The sequence below is a fragment of the Anabas testudineus genome, chromosome 3 (genome assembly GCF_900324465.2).
Source record: "Anabas testudineus chromosome 3, fAnaTes1.2, whole genome shotgun sequence".
Taxonomy (NCBI): Eukaryota; Metazoa; Chordata; class Actinopteri; order Anabantiformes; family Anabantidae; genus Anabas; species Anabas testudineus.
Window position 1 is genome coordinate 13011398 of NC_046612.1, and position 25428 is coordinate 13036825.

The following is a 25428-nucleotide window of genomic DNA, read 5'->3' on the forward strand; positions in this document are numbered from 1 at the left end:
TGAGCTGTCACGTGCATTAAATCAGACATGCATAAACGTTTGACCCCTAACCCCTTACGCTTGACACAAAGACAAGATACCAAAATAAAAAAAGACTTTTCTTTTGCATTTTGTATTACTTTCTTTTAACCTTTATACTTTTCTTAAAGGTTTGTCTCTCCTGTGCCACTGGCAATCCCAAAAAGGTCTCAAGAATAAAGTGGGGGTTTGCAAGGTGATTAAAAAAGGGCCAGCATGGTAGTAGCTACCATGTTGGCCTTAGCTGGGGTTTCAAACACTAGAATGGTGTAAACAAATGTTTAATTAACGAATGAATATCAAACATATGTAACAAAGATCTTTTAAACTTACAGTAAAAAGTCATATATGTACACATGAAATATGACAAGGCATAAAACATAGTCAAAAATGGTTATTGTGCAGTCCCTCTATGTTGTAGTCATAAACACAAAATGCTAATGATGTAAAACATACTCTAAAAACAAGCCCTACTAAAACCTGAGTTTCACATTAAAGCAAGATGGTTTCAAGTATCAACTTGTTACCACTACAGGAGAGCAACAGTGTGAAATGCAGCTACAACATCCATGATTTGGTTTGAAAATGGTTCTGAAATGTTCAGAAAATGAGTATTTCTGCCATCGAAAACAGATAAATAGGCTACTTTAAGATGTGAATGATTACTCTGACATAACATCATCCTGCAGGTGGTTATTTGACGATGCACAAAAAAAACTATTTCAGGCAGAAAAAAATTTTGATTACACTTACGCTTGTTACAGGTTGATACACTTTGTTATAGTACAAAATGATATCAAAAAACAACCTTTTGGCTTGACTTTATACAAAACAGTTTCTCCATCATGTCCTCTTTCAGGAGCAATTTCACTTCTTCATACAGCAGTCAGACTATTGTTATGTGAAAACACTTAAGGTATTCCAGTCATTAGTATGTGTGTGTGTGTGTGTGTGTTGTTGTTGTTAATAACATGACTGTCAAAGTACAATACAATCATTTAGCCTCATCAGTGCTCAAACTGAATTTGTCCAGTTTGAATATTTTCCAGCACACGTAATAGAGACAAATAAACATCACTCTTCAGATACTGATTTTATCCATTTCCATTCCACTAAATGGCCAGTGTTGAGGAAAAGTTGTCTTCCAAAGTAAGATGCTAAAGAAAAGTAGTCCCCACCTTGCCAAAGTTATTTATGATCTTTGTGTTTGAGGGCATGAATCTTTATGCAGTGATTGACTTCAGGATTTCTTCTCCAGAATTTCTGAATGAAACACTTCTCACTGATGTAACTGAGCACTCCCACTCTTCAATACCTGTTAGTAATAATTCTTATAACTTCATACATTCACTGGCTTGCATACACTTAATGTGACAGTCTTTAAACAGAGGCAGTCATTCTGAAACATTTATTGCATTGTAAGAAATTATGCAGTGAGATGTTCACTGTCAAAGTACCTGAACAAACATTGTCTATCTGGAGTGCAGAGCATCCTTCCTGAAATTATGTCCAGGGAAAAAATACTTTAACAGCCAAACATCCAAAGAGATAAAGCTGCAAAAATCTACAGCATCTACTGTACGTCAGTGTGTGTGTTAATATAGGAATGTAGAGGTAACTTCATAGAGTGATAAATTATGGTCTCCAGTTCATAGACATAATACACTAATATGAACAATAATCATGCCTGTGCTTAGATATCTTAAACTAAATTAAGCAAATGATAAATTAATGTACTAAAGGTTTTTGTTTTTAATGTAAAACTAAACTGTGGTCTGTAAATTATAAAAGTAAGGTGTTCAGGTTGAGGACATAGCCAGGATTTTAGATCTCTACTGATTTTTTATATTTCACTTTTTAATTGAACTTACTTATACTTAATAAATTCATTTCCCAACATGAATAAAAGCCTAAATGCCATTTTAAGGCCACATCCACAGGGCCAAGTGGAAAATGTTGGAAATTTTATCAGTATATGTATATGTTGGTCTTAACTTAGTCGCTTTGTTTCCAAATTCCCTGTTGACTGCTAAAACTTCAAATTCACAAGAAGTACAGAGCGACATGGCCTCAGTGTCCAAGCAGCCACATCCTTGGTTAAGGTAGATTTACATTGCTCTACACCACGGAAAGTCGTACACGTTTGTGTGTGCCTGGTTGCCAGTGAGAAAAGAGAGAGTCTTTATCCTTTTACTGTTTGGTTTGTTTCAGTTTCTCGATGTGATGACAGAGTTTGAGTGCTGGGCCCAGCTTCAGCCCCATGTACTTCATAATGACATCACTGCGCAGCAGCATCAGAGCCTTGCCATCGATCTCCTGTAGAAGGAGTAGCATACTGTCAGGAGGGGCACATTTTACAGACACTTCCTTTTGATTATTTGATCAAAATGATGACAGCTTGATTAATGGAAGAAATTCCAGTTTGGTTATCCCTGAGCGTGGACACTAAAAGTTCAGGGAGAGTTTATTCAACCAGGCAGCTGCATCATACAGCATAAAGAATAAAAACAGTGGTGGACCATTATACAAGAAAAAAAGAAAGGTATTACAAGTTAAGTACTTACATGTTTCCTGAACAGTTCAACATGAGGGCCAAGAGTTTGGGGATCAGCCTCTTGAACAAAACGAATAACATCGTCAACTGACCAGGAAGAAGCGTCATTGCCTGAACCCTCCTTGTCTTGTTTTACATGGTCTGGACCTGTTGTTGAGCTGGCTGCTGTAGAATGGGACAGCAAGAGATAGGAAAACCAGATCAAATAAATTCCTATTAGCTTTATCAAATATTCTGCCATCTGCTTATACTTTTATTTATTAGCATTACAACTAGATGTTAATGTATCACAAATGTCTTGGAATTTAAAAAAAAATTTGGTTATATTGAAGTTAACATATTATTAGGGAAATGTTTTGCCTGCTTAAACCATGTTCAGTTGAACATTTGCCAAACCCTTCGTCTCAATGCTGCAACATCCAACCACACGAGTTTTCTTTTTTTGCATCAGACATGTAGCATCAGGCCTTGTATTCTCTCTATAGCAATTATTAGCATATTTCTATGCTAATAATTATTATTTTAAAAATCTGTATACCATAGAGCAGCAGTAGGATAATCAGCTATAAAGCTACAGATGATTATATATGCCAGAGACAACCATCACGGAGCCTGCAATATTAACATTTATCTGTTCTGATCATGTTCAAACTCAGAACTCAACTCAAATTAGTAGTAAGAATACTATGCAAACTTTATGTGTGCTTTATACAGGCTAGTTATATACTGCATATAATTGGATATGACAATTTAACTAAACATGTGATGTGTTGACTACCTGACAAAGATAATAGATAAAAAAAGATAGATAAATTGTATTAGTATTTCAAGTTTTCCCTAAAGGACCTGTCCCTAACAGTTGCACTCAAAATAAATCTACCCTCTCAGCAAATTAGGCACATTATCATATTGGCAAACACATTTCAATGGTTTGCAATAAATAAATTAACCAATAAACATTTAAATAACTAGGTATTGAAACAAACAACATAATTAAAAAAGCAACCAATGTTTCAAGTGGTTCTTCCAAATGCAACACAAAAAACAACTTTTATTGTTATTGTTATTGTTATTATTATTGAGTACTGCAGTCTCTAAATTGATCACCCTGAATAAAGTCCCTCATAAGATAAATATTTGGAAATTGTGTATTGCAACTACTCAAGGGCTGATCAGTTGCAGCAGGTTTGCTTGAGATGAAACACGTTGAATACCTGAACTGATGAGAGGTTTGTTGTGTTATGTTTGATTGCATGTTAGAAATATGGTAAGTCAAAGCGTTGTCAAAAAAAGTGAAGAGATCATTTCCTTTCACAAACAAGAAAAGGGATACAAAAATATAATGCTCCTAGAGACACTGTTGGAAACAAAAGGAATGGTGGCTGCATTATCTGGGCATGGTAGAAAAATGAACGCAAGGGCTGCAACCAGACTTCTGAGGGGATGGGTATAGTAGACATATACAGTACCACTACTGACCCAAAAGCACAAGAAATTTCAAATTATGCTCAAAATGACATAAATAATCCACAAAGGTTTGGGGAGTCTGTTCTGTGGAGCAATGAAGCAAGCTGGAACTTTTCAGGTCTAGGGGTCAGCTCTATGTATGGAGGAAGAAGAATGAAGCTTAACCGGGAAAGTACCCCATGCCTATACTGAAGCATGGTGGTGGATTGGTGATGATAGAGGGCTGCTTCCTCTAACTCAGGAAATCTGCAGTGTGTGGAGGGTAAAATTGATCAAGTCAAGTATCAGGGCATCCTGGGAGAAAACATCATGTTGTCTCTGAGGAAGCTGAAGCTTGGGCATCATTGGACCTTCCAACAGCATCCCAAGCATACCTCAAGATGCTAGATTGGCTTTCACAATCATCCCATCTGAACCCCATAGAAAACTTCTGGTCAAAGATGGCGGTTGCAACACATTAACTAGAGAGTGTTAGTTAGTTAATAACTGGAGGCCATTGCCCATGAGGAATGGGCTAGTATTCCCCAGGAAAACTGCCAGAAACAAGTCATATGCAGCAAGTCAACAGCTGATCTGGTGCTCTAGACCCCTGTTACTAAGGGGTTAAATTATTTTGAGACTGCAGTAGTCATTTAAAGTAATTTTTTGTGTTGAATTTGTAATATTAGCAGAATTGTCCTTTCTTAATTTTAATTGACAGTTTGTAAATTTTATCCCGTATACCAAATTTTCAATAGGAGTTAAATAATTTTGGGTGCAACTGTAGATAATTAGACCCTGACATCTGCGTGTGTGCGCATTTAACCCCTACCCTCCACTCGTCTGTGTGCACACACTGGGCCAAGTTCAGTCGGGTTGGAGCTGACACGTCGTAGGGGTGGCGGTGTGTGTGTGTGCCCAGGGTAATATTGCCGTTCCTTCTTTGTGGCTCTGTAATCTGATGCACTATTAAGGGAGCGGGTGCTCGGAGCAGGATCCTTTGTGGAATCGTCATTAGACAGGCCATTTTCAGTGTGGGACGCTGGTTCTGTTTCAAGAAAGAGTGGGATAAAGACTCAAAACTGCTGCACTATACTGAATCCACAAAACTGTAAAGTGACTGACTTATTCTGGAAGACCGTCGTGGTTAGAATGCTCCAATACGTAATAAAGCAGAAATAATTGAAATTCTCTGATTGCTTAGTCAGTTGAGACTTGTTCAAAAGCTTTTTGAAGTGAATATATCCGCGCTGCTGGCAGTGCTGTTCGGTGAGTCGGATTCACAGCACATGAGGTTGCAATAGCATTTCTTCACATTTAGATAACTCTTGGAGCATATTTCTCCTCAAAGAATATTCTAAAATGTTACATACTAGATCTTCAAGAAAGTCAGACAATCTCACCCACCAGCCTGCTGCCATCTGAACATACAGTACTAACACATATACTGTACAATAGTCAGTTATCATTTCTGCTCAAGTCAAGATGTAATCTTTTTTGTTTTTATGATGTCATTTTTAACAACAAGCAGCCCTAAAGCTGTTTTTGAGTGTGTGAGACAATAAATAAAACCAGTTGGAATGTGTACAGTAGCATACAGTCTTTGTCCTAAAACGTGCAATTTAAATATTAAGAACAAGACAAAACAAAATGTACAAGGAGGTTACCAAGGACCTATTTTCCCACCTGACTTAGTCCTGTTGTAGAATCGTGTGTTGTTGCTGTAGGGGCTGAACGGCTGCGAGCTGAAAAGACTGTCACTCTCTAGATGTTGGCACATGTTCTCCAGGAACCGCAGTACAGAGGAGGCGCTGGAGGCAGAGGGCAGCTTCACATAGCGGATACCATGTTCAGAGCGAACTGGTGGGCAGAACATAAACAGCTGAAATTCTGTGCACTGTATGTACACACACACACACACACACACACACACAGTGTGCATTCACAGATAAAGAAAAACAGCAGATGGTTTAGGGGTTGCACCCTCCCTTTATAAGGACAAACCCACATTTTTCACCCCATCTCACAGTGAACTACACCCTCCCACCCAAGCCAAGCCTGCACAAATCCACAGATTAAACCCCCACCTCCACACCCAACATCGCCCATAGCCTTCCCAATCTGGGCCCCCAAGGGAGACCCAATCCCAAAATCCCAAACCAGGTTAGACGCACATGTCACTTCTGATTACAGAAACGGTGCTCACATCAGCTGCTGCCATGAACACTGTCTTTTATCCCTCTTCATTCTTCACACACACACACACACTTTGTATGGCAGTCAGTGTGAGGACAGTCATTGACATAATGCATTCCCTAGCCTCCTAATGTCGCGTCAGCCATGCTAATCTACTCTATTTACATTTTTTATTTATCACATCTACTGCCTTACCATTACCCTAACCAAAACCTAATTCTAACCCAAAAACCTAGTCTTAACCCCAAAATTGCTCTATAAACACCCTTCTCATTGTAAGGAGGCTAAAATGTCTTCACTTTGTAAAAATGTCCTCAGTCCAGTGGTTAAAAATTCATGCTGGTCCTCATAATGATAGCCATATAAGCACACACACAGGCAACATCCATTACCTATGAGTGTGTGCTTAAACCAATTTCACCTGGCTGATTGCCTAGCTGGGCTATAGGAATACATTAGAATTTATCAGAAATTGGAAAGGAAAGGAATAGTTTGACATTTTTAGAAATTTGCTTGTTAACTAGCTTATAGAGTTATATGAGAACACTCATGTTTGCAGGGTAGCTATAAATCTACAATAAGTATTAGATTTACTTTAATTAGCGTAAAAGCTGAAGAACGGGGGAAATAGCCACATAAAAGAAATCTGCCTAGCAGCACCTATAAAACAGTTTTTAATCTGTACAAGAGTAACTGACATTACAAACTATTTCAACTAAAGACCAGCAGAAACGGCAAGAGGTCACTGATCTTGGCTGTGACATTCTTACAACCCACACTTAGATTTTTGAATATTTGACAAAAAATATATATTAACCTGCCAATTAGGTGCTTAAGGGGTGCTGTTTACCGGAGAGCGGCATCTATCTTTTCAGTCCTGGCAAGAATATAAATGATTTCTTAAAGCAAGATACTATTAAATTAATAGTACTGTATACATGGTGTAACTTCCACTGGAGTAGTGCTGAAACAACCAAATAATCAATGTTGACAAAACGTTCAAAAATCCAAATTTTAATTTGTTTAAATCTGATTTAAATTACTTGAATGTGAGAACTTTCTCTGTGTTATATAATTTCATATTGTTCACATTTTAGTTTTCTCCCCCTCATCAGATAAAACAAGCACGTTTTCCATGGTTCCTTTCGGAGAAAATATCCCGTGGTGCTCAATGCAGTTACCTCTGATGACCTCTCCTCCTGTGTGGGATTGACTCTGCAGGAACGACAGCAGCACAGAAGGCTGGTACGTGCAGTCCACACAGGCCTGAACAGTCTGCTGAAGCACCGCATTCACTGGAGCTGGACCAAAGTGATCTGGGAGCTGCTGCACCAGTTTTCGGTCAATATGTGGGCCATAGTCACCGTGCTTGTTTACATAAACGCACACTGGGGTGAAAGAAACAGTAAGAAACTTAATCCTTTATAAAACAATTAAATACCATGACTGTCAACTGTTGAATCGGGCATTCGGTGTACCTGTACAAACTACATTTGAGCTGCTGCTGTGGTTGTTGTCTGCTGAGACATGGCTGGAGCTCAGTCTTGTCTCTGGAGCTGAAGCTGTAACTGATGATCCCCCCAGGGACGGCACTACTTGAGGCTTCTTCTAGAGCAAAAAAAATACAAACCCCATTTCATTAACCGTCTCTTACCTACAAAGGCCAATGACAAATAGTTAATGATTCATTCAAAGTGTGTTTTCACTCACAACTACAGAACTTTAATTGCACATGAACTGCACGGTAGCACACACAGCAGGTTGTAAAGCAAAGTTGTCTCCTTAGTAAATGTTTTATCTTGGCTGAACATTCACAAAAGCTTGTTCATTCCTTAAACAGTCTGCCACTGACCTTCTCCTCTCTTCATCATTTGCCACAATGCACAAAACACAAAACAGTGGAATCATTAGCCCAGATGACATCTCACCTTGCTCTTAGGCTTGGGCCCTCTCTTCTTGTGTGGTCTAGGGGCCAGTTGAGCCTCAGAGACTGTTCTGGCAGGGCTTTGTGATGCTCCATTTACTGCGGCTGCTGCTGCAGCCTCAGCTGCTGCCTTCAACAAAGCAATAGTCTGAGATTTGGGACGGCGACCTCGAACACCCTTCCGAACAGGGAGGGGTGGCAAAGGATTGGGGAGTCGGTATGAGGTCTGCATGGAGGACAAGCAGTTGGAAGACGATCGACGTGTAGTGAGGGAGGCTGAGGAGGAAGAAACAGGGGCGAGGAGTGCACCAGGTAGGGTAACTGGAAAAAATATTATGGATGGACAACAATGAGAGAGATAAATACAATTGTAATTGTAATACACACTAAGGACATTAAAAGTACATAAATATTGTAGTGTAAATAAATGTTAAACCTTCTGAACCAAATGCAAACTTGCAAGCACATAACATCCTAATTACAGACTTCAAACGTACAGAGAATCAAGAGGTACACTTTGCATTATTAAAAAGACACATTTAAAGACATCCTAAAGATTGTATTTGTGGTCTAGTTTCCCCAAATGTGAAGAAGACAAAAATACTGGAGGAAAATGAATAACTGAGTGGTCCCGCTGAGATTTGTTTTGATTCCCCTGAAACTGGCAGGTCCTTTGTATTGAGACCCTCCCAATATTGAAATCAGAGTCAAAAGTCACAAGCCCCCAGAAACCTGCCTGTTAGACAATTTATCAAGCCCTCTGCTTCCAGCAACACAACAAAAACAGTGATTATATTGGTGATTGGTATTGGATTCTTCAGGCCAATGCCAAGGATAGTTTAAAAAAATATCAGCAAGTTCTTAGACATAAATGCATATTATGAACTAATAATATGTGTTATTAAAGAGTCGTGACTCAGATATTAGTCATCAGCTGACTTATACAAATGTACTGATATACTTGAGTTTATATGTAATGTGGATTGTTAATACTTGGAGGTGGAGTTGAATTGGAGTGTATTATAATGAGAGGTAGAGGCTATTCTAGCTAACATATCAGTCACAGTCTATCCGGTACACTCATATAGTCATTGTGTCCCAAGTTCAAGTCTAGCTGGAGATGTCTCCCCTTATTTCCTATTTCTGCCAAGCACCCCAATAAAACAAACAAAACAATGCATTGTTTGTTCATGCAGGACGGAAATATTACAGCAACATGTCCGTTTAAGATTTTAAATATATTGAAAGTCAAAATAATGGAAGAATAAATGAATGTCCATTGTTAAGAAGGAAAACACATAAAGCAGTGGCAGTATAACCCCCTCCTGTCTTCATCAGCCTGAGCGTGACTCTGTGATATAATCATGTTACCATAGAGGATATGTAAAAGAAAACAAAAATGAGAAAGTCAGAAAAAAAACAGACAGAAATAAAGTAAGAAGGAAAGAACAGGTGGGAAAGAGGTTGATAACCATCTACTGTTTCAATTCAAACATATTTCTTAGTGAGACCACGGGCCTGAGAGTGCATGAGGTCTCGAGGGGACAAGGCTTTCATTAGAGCCTCCTTGACTGAGGCAATATGGAGTGACTATGGAAGGTTTGCAGTATTCTCTGAGGGGCCAGCCGGGGCACCCTGAAAGCTGCTTAATTGGCAAATGAGTGAAAGTGGGCGTAGAGGAGAGCGGTGTTTTGTTTCAGAGGCGAGGGCTCACTCACTCACCAGCAGTGGTCACACAAAGCATGCTCACAGAGGAACAGCGATACAAACCGGCACACACAGTGGCACGCTTATTCACACTGAGCCAGAACCTATGAGCCCTGCAAAGACCGATCAAAATTTGTTTGCAGGGTATCAATCAGTATCAGCAGGTTATAATTCACCGTAGGAAATCTGAGTCGGGAGCCTGCTCTGATCTCTCCCTGTTGCAAAAAACGAAAGTCTAATCCATTCCAATTAGGTGACAGCCACCAAGGCAACACGCACCATTTCCACGCTATGTCAATCATCTATTGGTTTATCATCACATTTATTTATATGAGACTAATCACCTCTGCCTTTATAACTTCAACTTTGAAAGAAAATCTGCTTATAAAGTAATTTCCTTCCTTCCACACTGTGTGACAGTATCATAAATACTCTATTTCAGCTCGTCACTGAAGTGATTTAATGTTTGAAATATTCAGAACCAGAAAGCTTTATGGCTGCACCACATCATCAACTCTAACTGTCTTCTGCATTACTTTACACAGTATGTTTTCAAAACACAGCCTGACACGTGTGGGATCTTTTTCTCCATTAAAAATGTTGCTGAGCAGGCTTAATTATTAAGACACGGCTGAGAGGCTGCTTGTAAAAAGAAATAAAAAAATACCAAACCAGATAAACACTGCTAAAAAAAAGTAAACACCTGGATTTAACTAAGCAAATAGGTATGACGAGCTTTCCACTGGTTAATTACTGCAGTTATTCATATGTTTCAGCTGAAAACTCAATGAAGTCGGCTGGCTTTACTGAATGACCAGGATTTTCCATTAATGGATTTTTTTCCCATGGCAGCACAGGCATATATGTTTTATATTTCACATTGTTGACCAGTTCCAATTTATCACATTAGACCAGCAACTTACTACTATAAGCATCATGCATTGATCTGTGTATTACCATTTTTATCCCAGCCAACAACTAAAATGATTCCATCAGAATAACATTAAAGAAAAGCAGTAAATCTTCTTTATTCTGAGAAGTTAGAACGAGAAACGGTTCATTTTTAAAATAGCTGAAAATCAATTTTCAATGGACTAATCAGTTAAACAATCAATAATGTCTGCTAGGGCTGTGCTGTACTGGTTTACTTCTCCTTCCTGGCAGCTATTGGATTTCATTCATTTGTGCACTATAAAAAAAATCAATAGTAACCAATGGTTGCCTGGAACTGTCAAAAAGATCTGTTAACATTTCAAAAACTGCTGCACGGTTTGATCAGTTGTTAGATGTGATGTAAAATTAAGTATGAATATGAATAGTATAATATATATATATATATATATATATATATATATATATATATATATATATATATATATTTTTTTTTTTTTTTTTTTTTTTTTTTTTTTTTTTTTGCATATATCTATGCAAAATAAATTTACAGCTTCATCACTCACAAAATAAAACCTCAGAAGGCATCCCTAGCAGAGATACGGTGCAACAAAACAGAGACATAAGGTACTGATCATGACTATATGATTCCAGCTCGACCCGTTGACCTGTGTAAGCCAGAGCCAGAAGCAAATATGCACATGCATGAATGTGAGTGTGTGTCTGTGTACGTGCAAGCATGAGAACAGGGTCGCAGGGAAGTATGTCTGCTGTCTGAGGGGTGGGGGAGGGGCTCCACAGAGTTGCCCCTCATCTAATTACACCCCCCTCCACACACACACACACACTCACCTACATGCTGAGCACCCTCAGTGCAAACAGTCCCTTCCACACACAGGTTTTACTTTTAAGTGGATTTTAAATTCACTAACTGTACATTGAAGTGTGAGTGTGCACAGACAGCAGAGGAGCTGAAGTAGCTTCAGGCAACACATGATGAACAAAACAATGTTTTCCGGTACAAATTCTTCACTTTTAAATGAAAAATAAATCAAATGAAATGAAACCACAGTTGTTCTAATGTGATTTGTGCGGCTGTTCACCTATGAACTCATTATGAAATCGAAAGATGTGTTTATAAAATCATTGCACTGTAATGATCCTTATATCCACTAAACCTTCCCCTACTCATTTATAAACTAATTCCAGAAGCTGGAAAAAAAAAACAGATGATCAAAAACACATGGCAGTCCAACTTTAATTACCGCCAACAATACTGTTAAATCTTCAGACTCTGGAGTACTGCAGACTAGCAGTGGTCATTATAGTCTCTTACAATGAATTTGAGTGAACACAAGTGATTCCAGAAGACTTCATGCTAAACAAAGAAAACAGTGTGCAACTGCAGCTTTAATCATTTACACCCAACAAGGGGAGCGCTGCACTTAACGTGAAAGTTTTATATGAACAGTAGCTTGGTCTTCCACTTTCTTCTTTATGTTTAACCAAGACAATAATACAAAGCTAAATGTGAGCATTTGAGGAAATAACCATAGCTTTTCAGGGACAGGATACACCTAAACAAGCAATACAAGCAAAACACTTACTGCTTTCTGAATTACGCAAACAATTGACTGAATCAATCTGAATGTCTGCAGTAATCACTGATGTTGATTTTAAATATTTTACACTTACACTTATCTGTTAAAAATAAGGAACATGTCTACTTCCACTGAAAATGCAGAAATTTCAAACATGGTGTTGCTACATTCAATCAACATGTCTGGATTTGAATGAACTCACTACATCAGCAAACATGATAACACTATAGTCTTTTAAAACACAATAAAGGTAAGTTATACGTCATTCGTCAGCTTTCCAAACTGTTTTTTCTTCTGTTCATTTATGCAAACAAACTTGGTAAATGTATTCAAACTCACCAGGAAATCCCCACCAAAAAAAAAGCAGAACTTCACTTCAACCACTGTGTCTTTCGTAGTAGTAACAGTGGAGGCAGATAGTGATAGCAGTGTCCCTAACAATACAAGCACAGTTGCTTCCTGGTTCTCTCTTTAAAACAACTCCTTCTCTTTCAGCCAGTGTTGATTTGTTTCCCCTCGCTGCCTAATTTTTTTCCTCTCCCTGACTTTCTCTAAAACACTCTCCTCCCCAGCACTTTATTGTCTTATTTTCTGTCTCTATCAGCTGCTTTTCCCTCCCTTTCTCTCCCCTGTCTTTCCTCCCAGCAGTAGTCCACAACAAAGCCCATGCGGCTGCTTCTGCTGCTGGCTGAAGCCGCTGCACAGCTTCCCCTCCAATGAATGAACAAGGGGAGAGGGGGGGGGGATTTGCATAGGGGGGGGGGAGGGGTAGAAGGAGGGAAGGAAGGAAGAGTGGGTGTGTGGGCGTGATAGAGGGTGGGAAGGGGGAGCTGAGTCTTTATTCATGTTATCTGCAGGTCATATCGACAGTCTACATCAGTCACAGGCTTCTCAGCAAATCTCTGATGAGGTAGAGGGTGAGGATCTAGTGGGTGGATGGGGGAAGGGGGGGGGGGGTAAAAAGGTTAAACTGAATCATAAGAGTCCTGATTGAAACGGGGTGAAAAGGGCCCAATGTGTGGAGCTGGTGTTTTCTCTCTGTCACACAGACGCACTCTGAAATCCCAGAAGGAGGTGCCCGTCAGCGTAACCTCAGCTTATTCAGACATACTGTGTCCTGATGAGAGACGGCCAGCGGCAGGAAACAGAGGCATGGTCAGATATCTCCCTGCATGGCTCTGGAACAATGTGGGGCACAGCAGACAGAGGAAGCCTGCATGGGAAAAGCTCATTTACTCCAAGACAACTTAATCCTCTTCTAGTTGGATGCAACGGAGCAACAACGTTGCAGGTTCAAGACAGGAATAAACTATGTGATATGCATGAGAACGGCACGGTGTTTCTGTGGTTCTATAAATATTTGGCTATTATTGAATTCATGATGTCTTTTCCTGTCAAAGTGTCCAAAAGAAAAAAACTGATCATAAAGTTTAAGTTTGGTAAAATGAACCAACTTGTGTCTGTATACGTTAATCAAGTATTTAGAAAATCAAATTTCTGTGATGTCATTTTGGGTGAAATGGAGACATATGACATAAGTAGCATGGAGTAATTTGTGTTTGTGTTATAGGCAAAAACAATTCCTGTGAATGTGTGTCCACTAACGCAGAGACGCGCTGTGTCCTTCATGCATTATTCAGAAAGCCTTATCCCACATTTTGACCTAATTTACTAACAACAAGCAAAGGCAAAGATATATCATAGCTGCAGTTAAACCAAACAGTAAAACAATAAAAATAAAATCTGCATGACGGTGAACACTGTGGATAAAAAGGAAAAACAATTAGATGCCCAGTCTTGGCTTCTCTGGAGCGGGGTCACACCAGGACAACTTTGATGAAAGCTAATTAGAATTTTTAAACGTAGCAGTAATTAAAGAGTCTCTCGCTCCGTCTCTCATATGCACGGCTAATTACCAGCTCATTAACACCTCGACCAACCCCTACTTATTGACTTACATACTTACAGTAGCTGTGCGGTGATTTACATTATCCTTTTGTTCCCTTCAAAACACACACACAATAAATCTGTGTTAAGTGATTTGACTATTTCTCAGATATAATTAATAGTTAGACTTGAGATAGGTGTTGACATGTATCTGTTGTATGAATTATTTTAGTAAGAATAATTTGTCAAAACCTCTGTAAATGAACCTCTTTAAACCCATTTAACAATTACAAAACTGCATGACTTTAGCAGGTACAAGGACATTATTGGAAAATCTTAGCAGGAACAAAAGAAAGTTTCATTCTTATAAAATCTTAGTGCAGTCCAGCAAAGCTGAGCTGCTGTGGCTTCTTATTATTGAAGGACTCAGTATGTCTAATGATTCAAGCCATCAAGCTCAGGACTATTGTTTATTTACAGTGCTGCAATCTCACATTATCCTCTTTTTTTGTCATTTGGAGGGTGACAAGATGATCTCAATAAAAAAACTAAACATAGTCAAAATCAACAGAGTAATTTATGATAAGTAAATGAATTTGGGAAAACCACTAAATCAATATCGGCTCCAGCTAGTTCTACGCAGCGGACACAGGTAGGGTGTGAGATCTGACTGCACATTACGACAGCTACTCCGACGACAGATGGAACCACATGTGAAGCAGAGATTAACTTCTTTTTTGTATGTGTGTGTCTTTATAAATAAACACTGCGTGGAACCTGTAAACTAGACTTCCTCACTGCCCGAGGCTGAGCTCACGGTCTGACAGACATGTAACTGCTGTCATCCATCAGTTTAGTGGAGAAAACACAAAACACACATGTGCTCACACTTCCCATTAATCAAGGTTGTTGGTCTGGGTTGTTTAAAGCCATGTGTTTCCTGACCAGTGGGCACAAGCCACAGGGTAAAGGGGAAGGAAACTGCTGATTGGGAACTGAGCACAACACAAACATGAGAATAATTGATATTTATTACAACCGATAAACTCCTAGTTCAAAAAGCAATGTGTGGGGGCTGTTACCAAATATTTACATCCTGACTGATAACTAATGGTTCAGACCTGCCTTCACACTTTAATATTATCAACCAAAGCTCCAATTTCCACAGACGCATGCAGGATATGTTTTGTCTAAATGAGGTTCAGAGGTCCATCGTGGGGTCCTTGAAAAGATTAGGAGTAAACAGTATCACAGGCGAACAGGGTATAATGTTTTTGTTATCTGAAGAGCACTCACACAAATCTGCATTTGTGAAAAACCATAATATGCTTCAAACACTTATTATTATCAAGCCCTATTATTATTTTTTTCCTCAAACCAGTTATTTGCAAGCATTTACAAGAACTGTGACATTTGGCAGGATATCTGAATTTCTTGCCAAATGTCACAGTGAACTAAAACGGCGAAAACAGAAGAGGAAGAATCTCTTTAGCGAAAGAGTTGTGTCACCGAGTCCAACATTTAATGTGGTTAAATATGAAGGAAGCTACATAAATAAACTGAAGGCTATGGGGAAGCTAGATCAGTGTCACGAATTTAATTTAATTTTTTTTAGTTTTTATTAGTTTTCTTGTTTTGTTTTGTTTTTTGTTTTTTTTGCAAATTGAAGAGAATCAGTTTGTTCTTTGTTTTTTTTACAAGCAGCAGACTTCAGCTGCTCAACAGTCTCTCGTCTCTGTTGCCTAATTCTCCTCTTCATGATGGTGCCATGTGTTTTCAATAGGACTGCAGACAGGCCAGTCAACTACGCGCACTGTGTGTCTTCAAAGCCGTGCTGTTGTAGCACGTGCAAAATGAGTAATGGCATTGTCCTGCTCAAATATCCAATGATTCCCCAGGATGGTACTTTCACACGCTGCAGACACTGTTGCACCCCCAGATCATCTTAGATACTGGCTTTTGCGACTTTTATCTGATAACAGTCGGTCACAGTCTTTGTTGTCTTTTGCACAGAGAACCTCTCTTTTCAAAAAAAGCCTTTAACATGGAAACGTCTGTCCACAGAACATGTTTCCACTGTTTAAAGAAGTCGGTGGAGTTTCTGCCCAGAACTGATGTATGGTTTCAGCACTCTGAGTTTCATATTGCATTTATAGATGCCTGGATGTAGCAGTGGTGTTAAGTGACGATGGTTTTCGAGAGTACTACCAAGCCAATGTGATTACATTCATCATAGGAGCATGACAGTTTCTTGTGTAATGATGCATGAGGGCTCAAAGGTAACAGAGGTTTCTGCCTTTGGCCTTTGTACATAGAAATTTCCCCTAATTATTTTATAACATTATGAAGTGAAGATGATGGAAGACCTGAACTATTTGCAATCTTACATTAAAAAATAATCAATCAACAATCTCCATACAAAGTGAGGAGCCATGAGCCACCTTTGCCTGCAAAGGCTAAGTGTTCAGTAGATGCTTTTATACCTAGTCATGAGATCTGTTATTAATTTACCTGCTAATGTTGAAATCATCTAGAATTATATTATTGAAATATTTTATATACTTTTGTTTTATTTTTGCATGTGTCGCAAGCATCAAACTCTAACTTTGCTTATAGTATAGTATGAGTAATTAAGTTCAAAAATCTTTCTTTGTGCTTTTTGTCAGATAAGACAAGGTCAAGTGTAGAAGACACATATTTGTTTTTATGTCATAGAAAAAAAATCCAATATTTCTGGAAATAGTTTGTGATTATTTTTGCCATGTTTTGTGTTTTGCATATAAAAACCACCAGATGCTAACCAGGACCAGTGACTGGCTAGGATTCGTCATATTAAACTGCATACAAATGTGTATAAAACATTTATAGGGTTATAATCCAAAATTTGTTCTTTCAAAATTTGCCTAAATTTGCATCTATGTGGAAGAATCAGCGATTGTTGTTTTGCGCTTTATGCCAAGCAGCTTTGTCACATCTTTCAAACGAGCAAAATGGAGCCAAGAACAGCTCAAACTATCGTGCATTAACAAAACAGCCTGTGGTTATGTAAAGCAGCACTGAAAAAAACAGAAACTGGAATCTATTTAATCAACTCTGCAGACTCCGTGTGGAGGTCAGAGCTGCAGGTCACAACCCCACAAACAAAGCCAGCTAGCTCAACATGGAGCAGAGCAAAAAACACACAAATGGAATTAAGCTTTCAGATATGCCAAACTGTTTTGAATCTACCTTAAGAACTGGACACAGAAACAAACATAGGTGGTGACTGAAAAGCTTTTGGTCCTGCTAAAGTAAATAGTATAAAATATTCTCCTTCCATTGCTTGCAACTAATAATATTAAATAAGTAATAATTTAGTGACTCTTTTCCATTTTAAAGGCTAAACTATGACTCTGCTGATTAAAAAATGTTTACTTAAACTTTAATCAGTGTTAAAAAATAACTTATCTGTAGCTACACAACCAATTAAAAAAAGGTTTCTGATTGATGAATTCAAGCTGAAGGACGACCTTATAAACTCTGCGTGGTATTTTTCTGCTACAACAAATCATTCAGTCATTTCCTCATTACCAAACCATTGTCACACAAGGGGCCCAGTACAAATAAGCACACCACTCCTGTACAAACTTTACGTCCATGTACATTTTAACAAATGCAGAGAAAAGATTGTGATGCACTCATTTGAATTGTGCTTGTGCTGCCCTCTAGTGGTGAAAATGAGATAACGTACTACTGATCTACTGTCTACCATCAAAACAAAAACCTATAACCATGAATTAACTTGCTACTGGTCCAGTAGCTACTACATTCGGATGGTTACAATGAGAAGTTAAAAGCTGTTCTTGTGAGTAAACAAAATGATATTATCATCTATTATTCTGGGCCACAAAATAATTGCTCAGCATTTTCACAAAAAGCACAAGAAACAAATCACTTCAGCACTTACAGAAGTTTCCAGGAGGCTGTAAGCTGTGCTTTGTCAGGGCACACCAGCCAACAGGGAAGATGTCTCTGGAGTCAAAGGGGCACCAATAATCAAAGGCACCTCGCCAGCCGTCAAACATGACAAAAATCTCCTGACCTCTGACCTCTCCCACTGTTGCCGGACAAATCAGGTAGGGGTTCTTCCTGTCTACTGCCTCCAGCTTCATGCCAGGCTGGAAGTAGTTTTTAGCAGGACTGGCTGGTTCCTAAACAAACAAATACACATATACAGACATTAAAACAGTGGAAAGTTTTAATGTGTTATTTAAACTTTTAGTGGTGTTTGACTCTTTCTAACTAAACTAAATGAGGATTTACTTTTTTATCTGTTACATGTGATTGTTCAACATTAAAGTTGAAAGCACAATATTTTTGGCAGCTTCAGTAAAAAATATACATCAGTATTGGCTTTCCAGTAGTCAATACCTTCTTAAAAGCAGAGGCAGGGGCCATCTCAGCTCCGCTCAGCGTCCGCAGGAGGAACATGGGCCACGAGGAAGCGTTCATCCTAAATCCTGTATACGAGGTCGAAACAGTACAGTTTATCCTGCGGTAGCTGTCCTCTTCATATTTAGGGGTGACTAACACTAATGTGCTAAAATGTTGATGTCAGTAGAGGATTTCTATATGATATCATATGCAGTTTGTTAATGGTTCATAATTCATATATTCAAATTCAAAAAAATAAAGTACAACTAAATGTTTACCTGAGATAAATGTACAGACACACATCACCTTTGTAATATGAGTTTTTAAAAAAAATATTAAATAAAAATACTAATAAAATACAGAACAAAAAATGAAAATGTCAAAAACCTATGGACCAACCCGACTCTTATTTCTATGAAGATGACATTCAATTAAATGTCCCCATTAGACCAGTACCAGCAGTGTGTTGTCTCCTACTTTTCTAAATATTTCACTTTCTCACACAAACCCTGAACTGAAAAAGTCCCTCAAATATACACACGTACAGTATCTTCATGCTGGCTATACACATTGAAGAGCTCCTACCAAGCGGAGGCTGCAGCATGTCTCCGTTCCTCTCACAGGTTCCTATTGGTTGGATGTCTGATGAGTCAACCAGCCGCCAGAAGTCGTTGGTGTTGTCACTACCATCCAGACGCAGGCGTAAACGAGTTCCCATCATGCCCATCACCGTTGCAATGCACACTGAGTTGGAGTTGCGTGGGTCTCTTGCCTCGAGTTTCATACCTGCTTTGAAGTCATTGGACGGGGGGACTCTGGACTGCAGAAGGACAAAGAGAGACCTTCACTGTCACACAGTATGTTGTGAGGACACTGGGCGACACATATTTTACTCTTACATTATTCGAGGACACAATGATTTTATTTCGCAACTAAAATTCAATGACGACACAGAAAACACTGGTCCACACTGTATACAGTCACTAAAGTCTGGGAAGATTAAGTCTGATGCACCCTGAGGCTGGTAGGTTTTTTTGTTTTTATATATAATGGCAACAAATTCCACAAAAAGATCAGTTTCTCTCAGTACTTGCTGAATTTCACAGCCTGTGCTGAGTTTCTCAGCCCATCTGTTCTTAGCAATGACATAAATCTTTAAAACTGAGTCACAAATACAAACTTTTTATATTTATTTATCCATAAGTATATATAAATACAAACTTCTGTGGCCATGCTCATTGTGGTGAGGAAGCATCAGGTCAAAATATAATACATTTCATTTAGGCTTTGGCTGTAACCCCTGTTAGCATGGTACATTTGTTACATATATTTAACATAAATCGACTACCTGTTTGAAGCAAGAAGGTGATGCTGCGGTGGACGATGTTTCTCTCAGGTAATCTTCCCAACTGAACGGTTCTAGTAACAAAAACAGCAGAAAGAATCTACTGACTAGAGTCCAGGAAAATGATCGAAGCAAATGAGAGCTCATTTTAGAAGGAAAAAACCTTCCTGCTGCTACTTGTCTATGTGTTTTTCATCCTAACAGCTACAGTAATGATGAGACATTTAACAACATCGTAACAACCCAGATCTAAGTATTTTACACACAAAATCTTAAATAAGTGTAGCAGATCAAAACAAACATCATTACTAGATGAAAACTCAAATGAATTGAAGCTTGACAGGAGCATTTTAAGCTCGCCTATGGTGTATTTGCTAAATTTTGCACAGTTTCTGGGGGTGTATCAGAGAATATGCCAATAAATGTTTGTAAGAGATGATGGTAATCTTTTTAGAATTTGAGAGAAGTGCTCATCAAAACTTACTAAAACCCTCTGATCATTTTAATGCGAGCGCTGACAAAGAGCTGTCTGAATCAAGTAAGCTATTAACACAGAAAGCTTTTAGATTAGAGCATTAATGAAAGCTCAACAGTGACGAGGAACAAGCCACGGATCAGAATTCCCCACCATTCGATTTGTCGAGGGCAGAGCCTGTTGTGATGCTGCTTCGTCTCTCCTTCTTCTCCTCTTTTTGATCTGAAAATCAAAACGGCGATTGAACCGCTCATCAGAATTTGTCTGATATACAGACTGTAATTACTGTGAGAAAGAAGGCATAGGACCTGCGACTCATTAGCTGTGAGGGAAAAAAAAGGAACTGTTGCTGCATCTCAAGCATTTCAAACACCAGAAATTCAAATTATGCGGCACAAAATATCAATGAGCGTTTTGATCTTTTTAAAGTTTGTTGTGAGATAAAATTGCTAATTATTATTATTATTATTTATTTATTTATTGCCTTTAAGAATCAAGTCTACCAGTGACATTAAAGACAGAGATGAAGCGTTGTGAAGCCTACCTCTGTGTGGCGTTCGGCCCATGGTGACCACAGTTAAATGTGCTGCTGCAGAGGAGGCGAAGTCAGAAAGACCGGGACCTGAACAGACACTGGAGAAGAGACGGGTACAATCCAAAACCACCCAAATAATACAAATAATACAAAATGCACAGATCTGCTGTCATGTACATCTTGGTTAAATGATACATTTCACGATACAGGGACCAAATAAGATCCAGTTTGTGAACATTTATTTGTGTCTTTCTTTTTATTCTGATGTGTAGTTTGTTTTAAATCCATTCCATTCATACTTAACCAGTCTTTGCCTATTGTCTTGTTTTCTTTTACGTGTCGTCTTAATTCTTTTTATGGCTCATTTAAAGCTGCTTAAATGATAAAATTGGTATAAATTATATACCAATAAACTCACCTTACCTTGCCAACTAATAGTATTAAACTGTCTTTGTTTTAAAGATTAAATCCAGGCATCATTTTCTTTTTGCCATCAAATCCAATAATATTGCTCCACAAACACAATCAACCACACGTTTCTTCACCACACACACACATACACACACACACACACAGTGTTGTTCATTTTGATTCAATCCCACATGCACCATCCTGCAGCACTTATTATTCAAGAACACCAAATGTGTTCATCCACAGCTGAAAATAGTCCCCATCAAACACAACACAGCACAGCAGTTATTTGGCTCTTTAAATAATGAAACTATGCATTTGCAACTCGTTGTAAAAGATGTGTCTGTTGGTTGCAGTATTGCAGATGTGGTAGAAAAGTCTGACAGTAAGAAAAAGAAAATGGATTAAAGTTTAATTCTTTAAGTTTAATTCCTAATCTCACAATCAGACAATCTTCCTCCTAAATGCAGCAAACTTACACTAAAATACTGTTTTTGTTCAGTTTGTTCTTTAATGTAAAAGAAAATATTAATTGGTATCAGTTTTATAGTAGTTTTTGATTGCATTACCACAATCAAAGTAAAAACAATGCATCACTTGACATAAAGGAAGAATAAGATCACAATAAAAGCAGATGATCCTGTTACAGCAACAACACTATCAGTATATGTGCTCATAAAGACAACAAATGTAAAATGTAGTAACCCAGTATGTCCATATAAACTCCTTTGGCCAAAATACACACGTTATCATCTGTGCTACATTATTTACTCCTGATGTGTGATGTGCTGTAAGAATGACCAATAAAATAAAAGCGTTACCATACTGTTTGTGCTGAAGCTCAGGCACAAAAGGCCAGATTAGCTTTACAAAAACCTGCAGCGTAGTTCTGCTCTGTACATGCTGACAGCTCAGAATGAGGCAAAAATATAATCCAAGGTAGCAGAGGATCCAAAAAGGTGATTCAAAGTATTTAAAATTGAATCAACAAATCCAGTGGTTAAACTCTCCAGAGGCAAGACAACGTCTCCTTTAGTTGAGATTAAAATTTTGCTTCTGCAGTGTATTGTGGCCGTCCCCTGCAGACCCCGCTGTCCCAGCAGTGAATCCCATTGAGTCAAAAGAAGCCATAAAGATTCCAAGCTGCCATAAAAGGCCATTAAGACGTGTGGATGTGGGACGTCTGCTGGCCGACATGAAAAGGATTCCAGCTCTGCTACTCGCTCAGCTTCAGTCTGCTTCAGTGTTTGCATTGGTCTGTCTGCCTCACTTAAGAGGGTCAGACAAAACCACTTGGCAAACCAGGAAGCACTTAATTTTTACAACCTCCATTTCCACTAAGACAGCCAGTGATCTGGGATCAGCGTGATGTTCACAAACCTGAGCAGTGAGAAGAGCTGAAAAATGACCTGAGGCCTGGTTTCAAGAGAGGCGAAAACTTTAGCTTAACAAGAGAAGCTGTCGCAGTGACAGTTAAACTTTATTCAAAGACCTTTGGTCAAAATAATGTAAATCAATGCAGTGCAGATGGATACACAGCATTATGAAGCTCTCCGCGTCTCTATTATTGTATTAAACTCCATGTAAAGATAAATTTGACTTAAGAGTGTAATGTTGAAATAGGTCAGTAACATTAATACTGAGGCTGTGACTAATAACTAACTTCATTATCAGATTAATAATTAATACATTTAACTTTAACAACTGAGTTATTAATTAACCATCTGTAACATGAGTACAAAAATATTTAAACTTACAGTGTGAAATAATCTGAAAATACTTTTGTAGTTTTGTGCTTGAACTTAAATAAAACTAATTTCTGTTAACTATGAATTAACTCTTTGCTTCATAGCTTGGTTTCTTTTATATGTTTACAATGTAAAATTAAAACAAGCATCTTAATAAATGATGAAATATTAGTTTTCATTATGCAGAACTGCAGAATTTACATCCACGGGACGTGTGCTTACACCATCCATTAATGGATGTTTTCCAAAACTAAATGGAAAAAGAGGAAAGAATTACAGTTTATCAGAGATCTCAAGATTATTTTGACCTATAGTTAAGATAAGGAAAAATATTTAAATGTATTTGAGCTGTTAATAAAAACAAACGTCAGTTCTTCCCAATGATGAATTAATTATTTTCTGATTCTCAAAACTTAGAAAAGTTTAAATTAATTCAGTTTCATCATCGATTAATCTGATTAGAATTTAGAAAAATATAAAGTTCAAACCTAGAGATGATTGAATCACCATCAAAGAGCAGCAAGTCTGAACTTTCTGATCACATCACAATTCAGCCATTTTATAAATAAACTAATAGAGAAATAACAGCTCGTGATCACTGCACAACTATGTAAGATCTGAAGTTATTGCTCAAACGTGACAAAAGTTAACAATCCTTATTTCTAATAGCCAGAAAGGCTAAAAGAAGAAGGAAGCAGCAAATCCAAGTGTCAGTCACCAAATGGTGACTTTAATCCAGCCTCTTATATTTGCCAAAAAAATGTTCATGTTAAATGCTGAAGAAGGGGATTAAAGGGGGGAAAACTAGCCTTCGGACAGTAATGAGATTAATTTGCAAATCCAGATTAAAGCTCTCTGTTTGTCAGACTCAGTTTGGAGACAGGAGAGGAAGGATCACATTACTGCTGCTGTGAGCCGCTGCAGGGCGTCACCTCCACATGGTCTAAGTTAGGATATCATTTCATCAACATTTCACACCCCAAGCTTTGTTTTTTTGTTTGTTTGCTTGTTTGTTTGTTTGTTTGTTTTTTGATGTCATCATTTCGTTTGAATCCCAACAGCACCCGCGTGGCACTACACGTTTAGCATTAGACCTCAGAGTACCTGCGTCTCCTTTTGCATGTGCGGGATTAAAGAGGGGCGCGCAAAACCAGCAGCAGATCTCCATAAATGTGAGGAAAAGTCTGTGACGCATTTTCATTTGATTTATGGTCACATTTTGTGGGCGGGACGGTGTTCATTGCACAGGCTAAACGCCGCTAACCTCACATTAGAACAACAGGCGTGAGACGAGGAGGCTGCGGGATCGTGCCAAGCGTTTGCTTGGTTCCAGCGCAATCCTCAGCAGGAGTCCGGTAAACAGAAAGCAAAGGGAAATCTGCAGCGTTCAGAGCAGCTCCTGTGCGCACCGAGCAGCCCCCCCGTCTGCACACAGCCCAGTATAAACACGCTCTGCTGTCTGTCTCTGCAGGGACAAACGGCAGGAAACGCGATGCGCCTTTGATCGCAGCTCGGAAAACAAACGAGAGACAAACCCGTCATGTGCAGCACAGCAGAGTAATAATGAGACATGAGCCGTACCCACCGTGTCGACTGGGTATTTCTGATGGGAGATTCCTCACTTTCTATCAGATGCAAGCCGCCATATTCGCTGCAGCTACGCGCATGTCCACCACGCAGTGCTGTAATTCATATTTTTCCAGTGGATGGTAAAAAAAAAAAAAAAAAAAACCCACAGAGGCAGAGGAGGAAATAATTAATTAGTCGTCTTATTAAGGCGGATATTGTTTCATATTGTGGTTTAATAATAAACTTCACGTCAAGAAGAAACGAAAACGTAAACGTCTTGAGTTGCAGCTTCCTGTTATTCATGGAGGAGAAGGTGATGAGAAACAGTGATGACATAAACCTGCACATGTACGAGAAAAAAAAAAATAGGACGAGATAGAACAAGACAGATCAAATGATAAAATAATGGAAGGTTTTTCAAAATCCATTTGGGTTAAATTACTGTAATATTACAATGAAATGAAAGGTGCTACTGTGACTGACTGAACTCCACAGTGTCAAAATGCTCTGCTGCAAAAGGATTACCTTCAAAATGTTACTCAAGTAATAATACACAAGTATTATCTGCAAATGTTACTCGAGGATTAAAAGTAAAAGCACACATGATCACACAGCCTATATTATTTCATTACATTATTCATTTAGATGCAGCTTGTGGAGGTGGGTCTAATTATAACCTCTTCCTATACTGTGGCATAGTTTGATCTA

The 25428-nt window shown here is 38.5% G+C and overlaps 1 protein-coding gene across 3 annotated transcripts; it reads right to left on the reverse strand.

The window, feature by feature from the left end:
- Positions 1-293: 293 nt before the first annotated feature.
- scml2 (Scm polycomb group protein like 2) lies at positions 294-24803 on the reverse strand. 3 transcript variants are annotated; one of them, XM_026378353.1, is made up of 14 exons: positions 24737-24803; positions 21002-21090; positions 20611-20679; positions 19986-20056; positions 19223-19457; positions 18635-18723; positions 18171-18414; positions 8143-8459; positions 7693-7819; positions 7396-7602; positions 5705-5878; positions 4851-5066; positions 2583-2737; positions 294-2334 (listed from the first exon to the last, which is right to left on the reverse strand). In XM_026378353.1, exons 2-14 carry the CDS (start codon positions 21021-21023, stop codon positions 2209-2211), a joined length of 2052 nt encoding a protein of 683 aa, XP_026234138.1. In that variant the 5' UTR covers positions 21024-21090; positions 24737-24803; the 3' UTR covers positions 294-2208. The 3 variants fall into 3 exon arrangements, with proteins under 3 accessions (XP_026234138.1, XP_026234139.1, XP_026234137.1); XM_026378354.1 differs by having other exon boundaries at positions 2583-2734; positions 7693-7822; XM_026378352.1 differs by having other exon boundaries at positions 7693-7822.
- Between the last annotated feature and the right edge of the window lie 625 nt (positions 24804-25428).

Excerpts from the sequence above, each read along its gene's own strand:
- scml2 (XM_026378352.1), bottom strand. The coding sequence starts at position 21,023 with ATGGGCCGAACGCCACACAGAG. Across the intron at positions 7,823-8,142 it reads GGCCCAAGCCTAAGAGCAAG|AAGAAGCCTCAAGTAGTGCC; the intron begins GTGAGATGTCAT and ends TTTTTGCTCTAG. Across the intron at positions 5,879-7,395 it reads AGGAGGAGAGGTCATCAGAG|TTCGCTCTGAACATGGTATC; the intron begins GTAACTGCATTG and ends TCTGCCCACCAG.